This window comes from Telopea speciosissima, chromosome 4 (genome assembly GCF_018873765.1).
Source record: "Telopea speciosissima isolate NSW1024214 ecotype Mountain lineage chromosome 4, Tspe_v1, whole genome shotgun sequence".
Taxonomy (NCBI): domain Eukaryota; kingdom Viridiplantae; phylum Streptophyta; class Magnoliopsida; order Proteales; family Proteaceae; genus Telopea; species Telopea speciosissima.
In genome coordinates this window covers 71322712-71337010 of record NC_057919.1, presented here as the reverse complement: position 1 = coordinate 71337010, position 14299 = coordinate 71322712, and the positions used below count along the sequence as shown (strand labels likewise).

Sequence of the window (14299 nt, the reverse complement as noted above, 5' to 3'; positions counted from 1 at the left end):
TATGAACGTGGTGAGTGGTCCCTCCCTCGTAACAAACTCTAAGCTCAACTGTAAAACATGCGAATACAGATGCCCGGAAAGGGCTCTTGGCTGGCCGGCCGGCCGGCCGGCTGGCAGCTTCCTTATCTGTTCATATTTTAATAAATAAAAGGGAAAAAAAATGTTGTCCGTGGCTCAGAGACATAGGAGTGTGCAAAATTATAGCTTCATAGTTGTATGTGGCTCAGAGATATAAGAGTACGCAAAATTACCAACTCATCTCTGTAAAATAAAAAAATCCTATTTATATTCAAGTTCCTGCACACCCTAATTGGACTTGTGTTGGTTAAGGGCCGCACTACTAAGCATCAATAGGAATGGCGAAGGATCATTTTAAAGAGGGAAGAGAGATAGGCACACTGGGTAATTGCTTGTGGTATGTTGTCGGTATGTCAAATAAAATAGACAATAAAAATGAGAAGGGAACATCTAATTAATGTTTTAAGAATCAGTATTGGATCGGCTGGATTGATCGAAGTCGATCTTGATTCTGATCCATTCAGATAAACTGATCCAAGAGAAATCGATCAAAAAAACATAAAAATATCCAAAGGATTAAGATTTAAGAATAATAAAACTCCTTATAAAAAATATAATTATTTTGCAAATTTATTATTCGGGTAGTTCTTACAAAGGATCAAACTAATGGCGAATATAATACTTGAATCTTTAATATATATGTTACCCAATTAGTTATAGTGCTTCAGAGTTAGCATTCATGGACAACGAGTTTACCCTAAAATGATCATTTCATGGTTATGAGAACGAATCAAATCGTATGGTTTTATTTCTCAATCTCTCTTATTTATCCTAAAGAATAAAGATCAAAAGAAATTGAAAAAACCAGTCATTCTGAAACATGGCATTTTCCATAATGTCTTGTTGCCCAAGGCAGGCAGCCCTGCCTTGGGCTTGAAGTTGAAGACTTGAAGGTAATTCCAGAGAGACCTTGGAAGCGTCTCCGATTTAGATACAACAACAACTAGTACTACTACAGAACAGAAGAGATCACATCACTGTGGAATACAAAAGATCTACGTAATAAAAAAAAGTCAAAGATTCAAATATTTTTTTTTAAAGAAATTTGACTAAAGCAAGCTGTCTCTCTCTCAAGTTCACTGCTTCTGCTTTTGATTCTTGCTGTGCAAGCAAATTCAATTTGACTATTCTTCCATTTTTCTTTCTCATAATTATATTTTTAAAAAAATTTGGTTTGTCGGGACTTTGTTTTTCTTATAATTATTTAAACTCCGTGGAGCACTAGAACGACGTTGCACGTAGTGTTGCACCCATTCAATCGACACCGACGGAGCTCCAGAGTGCACCTCTGCACAGGAACCCACTTTTCAATACGTTCACCTCTCGTCTCCTGGGACCTGGGATTCCCTTTCTGTCTCATCAGTCTCTGTGAGTTTACTAATGTTTTTGGGATTCCCCCAAACTTCTCTTTTCTTTGGCATCCTTTTTTTTGGTCTGTGATCATTTTGGTCTCTGCAACTTGCGTTCTTGGCTTTTGGATTTTGAGTACCTGTATGTTCTGTCTTATGCTCTGTTCTTGATTCTTCAATGGTGAGTGGTTGTGAACATGATGTTGGACTTCCTCCTCTGCTCTTGAAGTTGTTGATCAGAACATCGTTTTTCAATTTCTTGAGAAAATCACAACAAAACATGGGATGAGTCTTTTTCTTTCTTCCTCTGTTACCATTTTGGGCCTTCATTTCATTTACTACTTTTGATCTTTTCCATAAAAATGGTATTTTTGCTATGGTCTGTCAAGCTGTTGCCCCCTGAAGTCTGACACCGTAAAGAGGGAGACACAGAGTTTGTTTTTCCTTGTTTTTTTGTCCTTTTAACAAACGTCTTGCCGGTATTTATTGAAGCTTTGATCTTGGATCTTTATTTTTGCTTTTTGTTTGTTTATGTTGTTGCTGTGAATTATGATTGCTATTTCTGTTGTGGTCACTTAGGTGGACGATGACCACTGTACCTTTTCTCCAATTAATACAGATCCAGTTATCCTCTATTTTGTTTCTGTAACTTTCTTCTCTTCAGTTTTTCACTCGGAAAGAAACCCAAAAATCCCCTTTCCTATTTGCCCTCAATTTCTGATGGAAACAAACTTGTTTGTTTTCGCCTTCTATTTGCAGCTCCTGGCACTTCTCAATCTTATTGGGGGGTTTTTGGTTTTCTGTCGTCATCTGTTTTTAATGGTTTTGTTCCTCAGTTCTCGGTCAAATCCTCCACCTGTAACTCTTTATTGCAGAAGCTTCTAAGTCTGTCTGTTTGTGTGATTTGTCTTTCTTTTACAACTGCCCCACCTCCTCTCTTCTGTTTGTTTGTGATTTGTTCTCTGACAACTCACCCCCCCCCCCCCTGTCTGTTTTTGTTGAAGAATATTAGTTCAATTTAAACTCAATTCTCTTTGTATGTTTTCTAAATTGCACAAATTTCTGTCAGCTAGCCCTCTGACAATTACCTTTTGAGAATCCTAAAATTCTTTAGCCTCTCATTGTCTTTCTATTTGTTTAACTGCCCTCTAATCTATATATCTTTCCTGTTTTGAATTCTGATTTCCTTTCACTTCTCCTTCTTGTTTTGCAGCTGTGTTTTAAGTTGAGACTTCAGAATTTCTAGCAGACAATACGTTGATAACTCTTGCTGTTAGAAAATGGCTGAAGAGAACGGCTTGGATCGTGATATTATAACAAACGAGGCCTCTGCATCCACAAGCAATGCAGTTGCTACTCAGAGAAAAGAAAACCAAGGGAAGACTGATGCTGAACAAACATCTGAGAAGAGCAAGGGAGGAGAGGAGAATAACCAGACCGTTCCATATGGCAAGCTCTTCTCCTTTGCAGACTCCAAGGATATTATATTAATGGTCGTGGGCACTATAGGAGCTATTGCAAATGGAACCGCCATGCCTCTAATGACTGTTCTCTTTGGGGAACTGATCAATTCTTTTGGAGAAACAAACAATACCAAAAGTGTGGTTAATGCAGTTTCCAAGGTATGCATCTGCATGTAATATTGATAATTCTTCTTAAGCAATATACCCACCCATATAGGTATTACCACTCGATGAGATATAATCCAAGTTGGATTTGAACCTCAATATATGGGTAAAAATCTAGTTGAAAGAATCTGGTATTGCACTTCCACCTTTCAAGTAAATATGCAAATATCGCTTTCTGCTAGAATACTTATTTTCTTATCAACCTATGATGCCCTCTCTGTTTTTGAAATTTCTGTCCTCTTCCCTAAGCAATTGAAGTATGATATCCATTTTACAACATAAAGTTTTTGACACCTACAAGTATTTGATTTTGTTTTCAGGTATCTTTGAAATTTGTTTACTTGGCTGTGGGGGCTGGTGTGGCATCTTTATTACGTAAGTACATTGGGCTCACATAAATATGCAACATCATTTTGTAGCCATATATTAGTCTAGAATACATGGATTTAATGCTCCAATTATATAGCACAACAAAATGGTTTAACCACTGGACACTCATAAACCCATATCTGTTGTTTGTCAGAGGTGTCTTGCTGGATGGTCACAGGGGAAAGACAAGCAGCACGAATAAGGAATTTATATTTGAAGACCATTCTGAGGCAAGATATTGGTTTCTTTGACAAGGAAACAAACACTGGAGAAGTTGTAGGAAGGATGTCAGGTGATACCGTCCTCATTCAAGATGCCATGGGTGAGAAGGTACTCCTACTAATAAATCAAATCCCAGAAACAGTTACTAATCGCTTCATTTAAAGATTCAAGGTCAAGTGGTCACCACTTATTTTGTCCTTTATTTTACAGGTGGGGAAGTTTATTCAGCTAATAACAACATTCATAGGAGGCTTTGTGGTTGCTTTCATTAAAGGATGGCTTCTCACCCTTGTCATGATCTCTACTATTCCTGCTCTTGTGATCTCTGGTGCGGCCATGTCCATTGTTATAAGCAAGATGGCCTCCCGTGGACAAACTGCTTATTCTAAAGCATCAATAGTTGTGGAACAGACAATTGGTTCGATCAGAACAGTACGTAATAGTGGTGGATTTAAACATACCTATGCTGTATCAGACTTTATCTTGCAGTAATGCATTTACGTTTTTCTTTTTCATTCCTTTTCTGCTTTGAAGGGTGAATGAGTCACACTGTTCATGTGCAGGTTGCATCATTTACTGGAGAGAAGCTAGCTATAATTGCATACAACAAGTCTCTCAACAATGCTTATCTATCTGGGGTTCATGAAGGCTTAGCTAGTGGATTGGGTCTTGGTTCTGTTATGTGTATCATATTCTGCAGTTATGCTTTAGCCGTATGGTATGGTGCGAGGCTTATAATTGACAGGGGATACACAGGGGGTATTATCATTAATGTTATTGTAGCCGTGTTGACTGGATCCTTGTAAGTTGTTGCAAGTTGCTGATTCTTTTTCTTCCATATAACGAGTGTGAAGTTAATTTTTACCTTTAGAAAGGGAAAAAAAAAAAGAGAGAAAATTGAAGATGCTTATCAGTAGTTAGCTGCCAAATTTGAATGGATGCATTTAACACTTCTGTCCGTCTTTCTGCAGCTTAGCTTTTGTTTAAGAATCTGAAAAAAATATCAAATTGCTTATCTTTTTGTTGTGCTGAATGGTTTAGGTCTCTGGGGCAGGCATCTCCATGCATAAGTGCATTTGCTGCTGGACGGGCCGCGGCATTTAAAATGTTTGAGACAATAAACCGGAAACCGGAAATTGATGCTTATGATACCAGTGGGCGGACACTAGATGATATTCGCGGGGAGATTGAGCTAAGAGATGTTTGCTTCACTTATCCTGCTAGGCCAGATGAGCAAATATTCAGTGGTTTCTCTCTCTTCATACCTAGCGGCACAACAGCTGCTTTGGTTGGACAAAGTGGAAGTGGAAAGTCAACAGTGATCAGCCTGATAGAGAGGTTCTATGACCCGCAAGCTGGTGAAGTTCTAATAGATAATATAAATCTCAGAGAATTTCGGCTAAGTTGGATCAGAACAAAAATTGGCCTCGTTAGTCAAGAACCTGTGCTGTTTGCTTCTAGCATTAGAGAGAATATTGCTTATGGGAAGGATGGAGCAACTAAAGAAGAAATTAGAGCTGCAGCTGAGCTAGCCAATGCTGCCAAGTTCATAGATAAGCTTCCTCAGGTTCTACCTTTTCCTGTCCTATTGGTTAGCTTTAACAGTTTTTTACTACCTTAAATTTATTGCATCTTTTTTTTTTTCTTGTCCAGTGATTAACCGAATTTCCAATACTGTTAGGACTTCATCCTTAAGACAATTGATACCGTCACTTTTACCTGCCCCAAATAAAAATGAAAGGGAGATAAACCTATAATCATTAGGCCACTTGTGCAACAAAGAATAGTTTTGTTTTGCTTTATATTAAAATGAGAGTTGTATAATTTCGCTTCTTCTAAACTTAGAGATAGGAATTGCTTCCTGTAGTCTGCCAAACTGGTGATGCAACTGAGATGCGAACCCTAAAATTTATATCGACGTGCCCAGGCCCAATAACTGCTCCCTCCCTTTTAAGTCCTTAAACACGCTTGCTTTAGAAAGCCATTTTTTGAAGTGAGAGGACTTAAACAGTAGCTTTTTGTTTATCACGTATGGGTGTTGTAAGGTCCAAGGATGAAGGATGTTTTTTACGGGAAAGATGGCTACTTCTTGGCTGTTAGAGGTGAAGATGGATTTTGAACCAAGGTCCATGGTATGAACCCCACAAAAGGCTGGTTGTTTAGAAAAGTAAATTGCTTTATTTTTCCTAGCAGATACCTTTAAACCTTTATACAGATTAATTTTAGCTTCTCTGTCCATATTACTGAACGCTGTTTGCCTCTGCAACTCCTGTGACACGATACTGGTGAAACTCTTTTTCACCAGGTCAAGCTCCTTTCCTTTTACTTGGTGAAATTCCGATAAAATCTAAAGTTAGGTAACCATTATTGCCCATTTTCTATCATCTTCATTTTCTTCTAATTGTAAGGCATAGACCTCCATTTATTTAGCCTTAAACTCGTACCTGTCTTGAATACCAATCTTTGATATCTTGTATCTCTCAAATTTGAGAGAGAGAGAGATAGTCCCGAAAGAACTTATTCAAGCGATGGTCCTTGATATTAGGCTTCTCCTATCTGTGATAAAGCTTGAGTTGTAGTTTTGCTAAGTCTCCCTTTAGTTGGACAGTAACAAGCACTAATTGAAGTGAACTGGGTCATATAGGGAGAGATTGTCCCCGCCCCTCTCTTAACAATAGGGAGGATATTTATTTCTGAGGGGTAGAAACATGGGACTGACTTATATTAAGCACTAAATTTGGTTGAAGTTGCAAAAACCTCATCTCTAGATTTGAGTTTTGCAAAGAGAAAGATTGTTGTAGAAACTAAGAGATTCTTGGTTGAACTTCTTCAAAAGTGAACTCAACACAAGTCAGAAGTATATTGGGTTACAATTCTAAAATAATCCTAAATTGGTTTGTAGTTAGGAAAAGTTACAATTTGGAGAGAAATTGAAAGGAGAAGTCTGAAAGTAGGAAGTCCAGACTTCAGAAAATTGCACTGTAGGACAGCAATACTGTGCTATCAACTAGGCTTCTGTGTGTGATAATTGATCTCCAGCCAGGCTAGGTTGATCTGAAAGGATCTGGTTAGGTTTCTTTGGTCACGTTATTAAAATAGGTGTCGCAGTTAAGTTTTAGAAAATGGACACAGGTGTTAGGTTTAAGAAACTCGAAAGGATTAACCTGAAGATTTGGTAGGGATGATTTCTTTCAGGTTCAATATCTTCTCTTTATTACAGATCTTGCAATTAGTTTGCATTTCTAGGTTACTTCAGGAAAATTATCCATTGTAAATTGAAGGTAAATGTGAAACGTTGATTTAGGTTGTAGTGGGATTTGTGGGGTTTCCTTATTGGCTGATTGGGATAAAGAGTTGAAGGTCACAGGGAAATAAGAAAAGAAGCAAGAGAAAAAAAGAAGAGAATTCAGGAATCCACCTTCAGATCAGTGAATCTAAACTGTAAGAGAGCTGTTGAGCTTATTATTACCTGTGAAGATGTACAAGGCTGCCCCTCAATACATACTCTTATAAATCAAACTTCTAGTTTTTATAGAAGTTTGTTGAAATTTGAATATGTTTGAATGATTTCCTTGATGGCACTTTGGTGTAGTTTAACAAATTTGAAATAAAAGTTGGAATTATTTTGAAGATTTTGATTTTCCAGAATGATCCTAATCCTTGCAAAAGTAAGTATTATGCACCAATCTCACACGATCATGGGAACCTTTTTTTTTCTGTGATTGGAAAGAGGTTGAGCAAAGCCAAGTAGGTCCTGAAAAAATATGGTCTACATTCTGATGTAGGTGAGAATCACTAATTATTAGTGCCATAATTTTTTCCAGATGACACTGTATATGCATGTCAAATTTGTAGGATTACAATTCAAGGATGCTAACTTGTTTGAATTTTATAACTGATTTAAGAGTGTCATTTTTCCATAAATTTTTTATTTCTATGCATTTATTGTTTTCAGGGGCTTGACACCTTAGTAGGTGAACATGGAACTCAGCTATCTGGAGGGCAGAAACAAAGAGTTGCCATTGCTAGAGCAATTTTGAAAGATCCACGGATTTTACTCCTGGATGAAGCTACAAGTGCACTTGATGCAGAGTCTGAGCGCATTGTGCAAGAGGCACTAGACAGAATCATGATCAACCGAACAACAGTTATTGTTGCTCATCGCTTGAGTACTGTGAGGAATGCAGATACGATTGCTGTCATTCATCGGGGAAAGATAGTTGAAAAAGGTACAAATCTATAAGTAGTCAAAACATACCATTTTGTGATGCTATTCAAGTAGAGAAAATGAAAACTTGTGCAGTTTTGTTATATGGTTTCATTGGTCTCTTTTGGACCATGGAATGGCTAGTTTGTTGGTTTTCTGTGTGTGACAAAACGAGGAAGCCATGAGTGACTAAGTTTGGTATTTATGCATTGATAGGCTCCCACTCAGAGCTAGTGAAGGATCCTGAAGGAGCATACTGCCAGCTTATACGCTTGCAAGAAATGAACCCCCAGTCAGAGCATGGAATAAATGATCCAGAAATAACAGTGGATTCTGCCAGGCAGTCAAGCCAACACATGTCCATCCGACGGTCAATAAGTCGTGGATCATCTGGGCCTGGGAACAGCAGCCGCCACTCATTCTCAGTATCATTTGGTCTACCTACTGGAGTCAACATCCAAGAGACAGCAACTACAACAGAAGCTGACAAGCTGCCAACATTACAAGAGCCACAAGATGTTCCACTTCGTCGCCTCGCCTATCTCAATAAACCGGAGCTCCCAGTAATACTACTTGGTGTTTTAGCTGCAGTCATCAATGGTGCGATACTACCAGTTTTTGGTATTCTTATTTCCAGTATAATCCATATATTCTATGGGCCACAAAATAAGCTTCGGAAGGATTCAAGCTTTTGGGCACTGATGTTTGTTGTCCTTGGCGTGTTATCTTTAGTGGCAACCCCTGCACGAACATACTTCTTTGCTGTGGCAGGTTGTAAGTTGATAAGAAGGATCCGGTCAATGTGCTTTGAGAAGGTGGTTTACATGGAGGTCAGTTGGTTTGATGAACCTGAGCACTCCAGTGGTGCAATTGGTGCAAGACTCTCAGCAGATGCTGCAACCGTCCGCAGTCTGGTTGGTGATGCTCTTGCACTTCTTGTTCAGAACACTGCGACAGCAATTGTTGGTTTGGGTATTGCTTTCCAAGCAAGCTGGGAACTGGCTCTTATAATCCTTTTTTTGCTACCTCTGATTGGCCTTAATGGATATGTCCAAATGAAGTTCATGAAAGGATTCAGCGCAGATGCAAAGGTTTGAGTTCAAACTCACAGTTATTTATTTTATGGAACAAGTGGTCCCACATGCGCATTATGGGAGCCCTTTAACCCACACCCTCTAATTTTTTTTCCGTGCAAAACAATATGATTTGGAATTGTGAGAGTTGGATATGCATCATGTCAAAATTGGTGGCCCGTCTCAACCATATATCGGGCTTATCCTCTTGTTGTTGGAAAGGTCCTTGTCATTCAAACATCCCAAATGGAGTCAACTTTTTCAAAAAAATTTCAAAACATCATAACAAAACATGGTAATACATGATTGGGTGATGACATGGACAAATCCACTGAATTTGGGCACTATTATTGTTGCTAGACCCCTCGCTTATTCTCATGCTGAAAACATTTCAAGTTTTCAATAAAAAGGTTTGAATAGACAGATCAGATAAATTATACTTCAAATTATCAGTAGGTATTTATACAAGAAAATGAGCTAGTGCATGAACATTTTCCTGTTTTGGACTTGTAGATTGCTCCATGACCAAAGTTCATTGGTAGCTTCCAGTTTCTGTTAGGATCCACTTTTATTGTCAGAGTTGGAACATCCATCATTTTAGGACAGGAGTTAGCTCTACCTATTTTATTGCTTCCAAATTATGATAGATTTCTATGCTTCATTAGGGTTGAAACACCACATATTTAGGTGGAGGTTTGAGCTCTTGTTTGTCTTGATTGTTTGTTCTGGAAGTGAGAAGGGAATACTTCCCATACTGATCATCTCACCTGATGAAGGATGAAATCATTGAATCCTAGCAATATGCACTCTCAAGTAGGTGTGGTAATATTCTGAGTGCCAATCCAAAGTATTTTGTCCTGGTTCTGGGTGCACATGAGAATAGTATGTCCAGATTATGGTTTCAGATTGTTTTCTTTGGTCCAATTTCATACCTGGGTCTTGTTCAGCTCTTTGACTATTGAAGCAACTTAGTCTGATTTGTCTGCAGTAGATAGATACAAGTCAACAAGGATGCAGGCCAAGCAGTATAGATGCAGCAAGCCATATTCCTTCAACCTTATTTCCACCATGTAGTACACCAACTAGGAAAATCCTAAACAAAATGTGAAGATAGTACCATATTTTGGTCATGTTTCAAATTTGGGGCCCTAATTAAATCATATGGCCCGGTACGTCACCATTTTTTCGTTGCTTTAATAATGAGTTTGTTTAGGTTAGGAGTTGAGTCTTGAGTTTCAATCTTAAGTCCAGAGTCCAAACCCTAAATACAACATATTTACATTATATAATTATTATGAATTTTGGGCACTAAATATGCATTAACTACATAGATTTGAGGAAACATGGTGTCAGGGTTGGTTACATACTTAAGGCATCTTCTAAAATCTGGGTTCAGACCACATCTTTATTGGACAAACTATGATAAACACAGTTTAGTATCCAACCTGAATCTGGACGCCAAGTTCCAAGAGAACTTTGGAACTGATATTCTTTTATACTGATTAATTTCTGAAAGTTACCTATACCACTTGTCAACTTGATCTACGTTTAAAATTGAAAAAGAAAATGATTGTTATTATACCAAAATAGTGCCATAATCATCTGTATCAACTATCAACCTACAAAATCATGCATATTAGCTTCTGGTTTGAGATAGATGTTTGAACGGTTGCAGATGATGTATGAGGAAGCAAGTCAAGTGGCAAATGATGCAGTTGGAAGCATAAGAACAGTTGCTTCTTTCGGTGCTGAAGAGAAGGTGATGCAACTGTACAAAAAGAAATGTGAAGGCCCTCTGAAGACAGGGATAAGACAAGGATTAATTAGTGGTGTTGGTTTCGGGCTATCCTTTTTCCTGCTGTTTTGTGTTTATGGAGCCAGTTTCTATGCTGGAGCCCAGCTTGTTGCACATGGAAAAACAACATTCACGAAGGTTTTTCGTGTAAGTATCCTATCATTTTGTTCATTTTCATGATGATGTTTCATAAATGTGTTGTGGAAAATAACACGTTAATACAGCATGAGATTCCAGAAGCATACTAATTGAATTAAGCTTTAATAGCCTTGGACTTAACTTAAATTTGTGGCCTAATTGAATGTTTCTGTAATGCATGCTAGGTTTTCTTTGCCCTCACTATGGCAGCCATTGGGATTTCTCAATCAAGCTCCCTTGCACCTGATGCCAGTAAAGCCAAGACTTCCACTGCTTCTATTTTTAACATTCTTGATCAAAAGTCAGAGATAGACTCGAGTGATGACTCTGGAATGACACTAGAAAATGTGAAGGGAGAAATAGAGTTTCAGCATGTTAGTTTTAAATATCCAACAAGGCCTGACATTCAGATATTCCGAGACCTATGCTTGGCAGTTCATTCAGGAAAGGTAAGTTTTTTAACTTTGCATTTTTCATCAACAGGTCCTACACTAAGTGTTTTAGAAACTGTAGTCAATTCAGTTTACCGCATGTAGAAGAGCTACCTTCAAAACTAATAGTCTGGATTTCATTCATCAGACGGTTGCTCTGGTTGGCGAAAGTGGGTGTGGAAAATCGACGGTGATCTCACTGTTGCAGAGATTTTATAACCCGGAATCAGGTCAGATCACATTAGATGGGACTGAAATTCAAAAGTTCCAGTTGAAGTGGTTGAGGCAGCAGATGGGTCTGGTAAGCCAAGAACCTATCTTGTTCAATGAATCAATCCGAGCTAATATTGCATATGGGAAGGATGGAGATGCTACAGAAGCAGAGATCATAGCAGCATCGGAATTAGCAAATGCCCACAAATTCATTAGTGGATTGCAACAGGTCAAGATACTGCAGCCTTACTATGTTTATTTTGTCATTTTTCCTCGGTACAGAATATTTAGTTTGTTTCATGTAGTACAATTACAACCTCACACCCCTACAGCCCAACTTCCCAAATCTTGCACAGTGGCCCAATAGCTGGATGCCTCACTAGTATCCCTGCAAACATAGAGTGGAACATCAAACGATTATCTATTATATTGTAGTTTGTTTCTAATGGGATTGTATTTGCAGGGTTATGATACCATTGTAGGAGAACGAGGAGTCCAATTGTCGGGTGGTCAAAAGCAACGGGTGGCGATTGCGCGTGCAATGGTGAAGGCGCCAAAGATATTACTACTAGATGAGGCAACGAGTGCACTTGATGCTGAATCCGAACGAGTGGTACAAGATGCACTGGACAGGGTCATGGTGAACCGCACCACAATTGTTGTTGCCCACCGGTTATCAACTATTAAGGGTGCAGATTTAATTGCAGTGGTAAAAAATGGTGTTATTGTGGAGAAAGGGAAGCATGAAACATTAATCAATGTGAAGGACGGTGCTTATGCGTCCTTGGTAGCACTTCATACAAGTGCTTCATCTAAGTGAAAGTTCTTGGTACTCCCCTTCCACAATTTTTGGTGATCGGTTTACATGCCCTCCCTTGTTCTTTTCTAGAAGAAAAAAAAAGAGAACTTATTTTCTGTGTATTTCATCTTATTTTGGTATGGAATGTGCAATTTATTTGAAGTGCAACTCTGCATTCAAGGCCGATTCAAAAAGGTGTTACAGGAATCAGCCTTAATTGGAATCAGGGTCGATAGATTTTGCTGATTCCGATCGAATTTCTGAAACATTTCTCTATCTAAGGTCCAAAATCCACACTAAACCCTAGAAAGGGCATACCCAATGCATGAGGCTCACGCCACTACGGGGTCGGGGGACGGTCATAATGTATGCAGCCTTACACCTGCTTTTGTAGAGGCTGTTTTCAGATTGCACCAAACACATACTCTATCTGGTGGTTTACTGTTCAAAACATCATGAAAGCAGGGTTTTGGCTCTAGCTTACGTTATTGGGACTGGTATCAGTCACCATTTATGTCAATCTGTACGGACTGTATCAGACCATATCAGGTCGATATTGGAACAAAAAGTCCTTTTGCTTTCACCAAAAATCTAGAATTCAAGCCGAATGCCCGAAGCATCAATACTGTATGCCGATATCAATATAGATCGACAGATATTGATTCCTAAAACCTTGCTGGCAAGACAAAATCTAGTAGTAACAACCGGTGCCTATCTGGCACCAATAGTGCCGAATTCACTGACAACATTGCTTCCTTTTGAGCTTTTTCACTAGGTTGTTATAAATTGAGCGGCTCATGTAACTCTAGCTCCGCTCAGAGGTTTTACACCGCCACATGGAGGGTTGATTTGACCATTCCTACCATTTAATCATAACCTTTTATTTCCAACATCCAACCTCCAAGGTAGCGCCTCTTGACATGGTGGTGGCTGCCAGTGCAGTAGGATGTAACTATGTAAGTCCAAGGGATTGACCTCCCGCCCCCCCCCTTCATTTTTTGGGATCCGGCTCCTCTCCAGGGAGCTCAGCACTTAGGGAGCATTCAAGGGTGGGGCTGTGCTACACATATCTCGGTGCATGCCTAGAGATGTGTGCGGCACAACCCAATGGCTGGATGCTCCCTGGGCGTGATGGGCTCCTTGGAGACGAGCTCAACTCCACTTTCCGTCCTCTCTTGGAGCTGGGACACCACCTTGGCTGCCCACCCCTAATGGGCCTATTGGCCCCCTTGGTAGAATACCCTTTTCCAAAGTTGTATTTCACTATTATGTGACCATTGCGTTTTTTATTGAAACTTAACACATGAATACATAATTGAGGTGGCTACCCATGCAGAAAATTTTGGCGGCAATTCAACTGCCACATTGTAAGAAATAGATCCACACAGCCAAAGTTTAGCTATATTTATGAACAATGAAACTAAAGATGCACCAACCCCCATCCTTTCACGATTGTGACTTCTAATAACTTTCGAATGAGAAGAGCTCACTAACGTGTGTTGCATGTGAAAACCTCCGTCGCCTGGTTCGTCCACAGATGAGCCTACAAAATCGAGTGAGCATAAGAGAGCCGATGTGGCTTCGGCCTAGGACTCTCCGACGCTCAAGTTAGGTCTCCGTCGCAACAACGTAACAGCTTAGTGACAAGTGAGATGATCGTTTGAGCTCCATACCTATAGGATGCGATGAGGCGGTTGGAGGAGCCCTTGTATGGTAAGAGTCCTTTAGTGGTAGGGCTGTTCCACGCGGAGCGGAGTGTAGAGTTATTTTCGGAGTCAGACTCCTTATGAGAGTGTGACTTGATCCTATTGCGGGATTGCAACCCGATTCGTATCCTGTGATTTTCGGAGCGTACTGATGTGGCTCCGTGATCCCGGTGAGCCGTTATTGATGCTTCTGGGGAGGGCTCGGCCTCGGGCAACCATGTCCCCAGTGCTCGGCCTCGTGGTCGGCCGGAGCGGTGTGGGAGTTGCTCCCGTCCCATCCGCCGGTGTGAG

At 39.6% G+C, this 14299-nt stretch overlaps 1 protein-coding gene across 1 annotated transcript; it reads left to right on the top strand.

Annotated features, from left to right (window-relative positions):
* Nucleotides 1–2611: 2611 nt before the first annotated feature.
* Nucleotides 2612–12462, top strand: LOC122658827 (ABC transporter B family member 21-like). The gene is made up of 12 exons (XM_043853954.1): nucleotides 2612–3049; nucleotides 3376–3430; nucleotides 3579–3754; nucleotides 3857–4078; nucleotides 4210–4448; nucleotides 4688–5213; nucleotides 7602–7875; nucleotides 8070–8944; nucleotides 10602–10868; nucleotides 11045–11308; nucleotides 11439–11732; nucleotides 11967–12462. The coding sequence occupies exons 1-12, from the start codon at nucleotides 2708–2710 to the stop codon at nucleotides 12321–12323; spliced, it is 3891 nt and encodes a 1296-aa protein (XP_043709889.1). The 5' UTR covers nucleotides 2612–2707; the 3' UTR covers nucleotides 12324–12462.
* Nucleotides 12463–14299: the final 1837 nt, after the last annotated feature.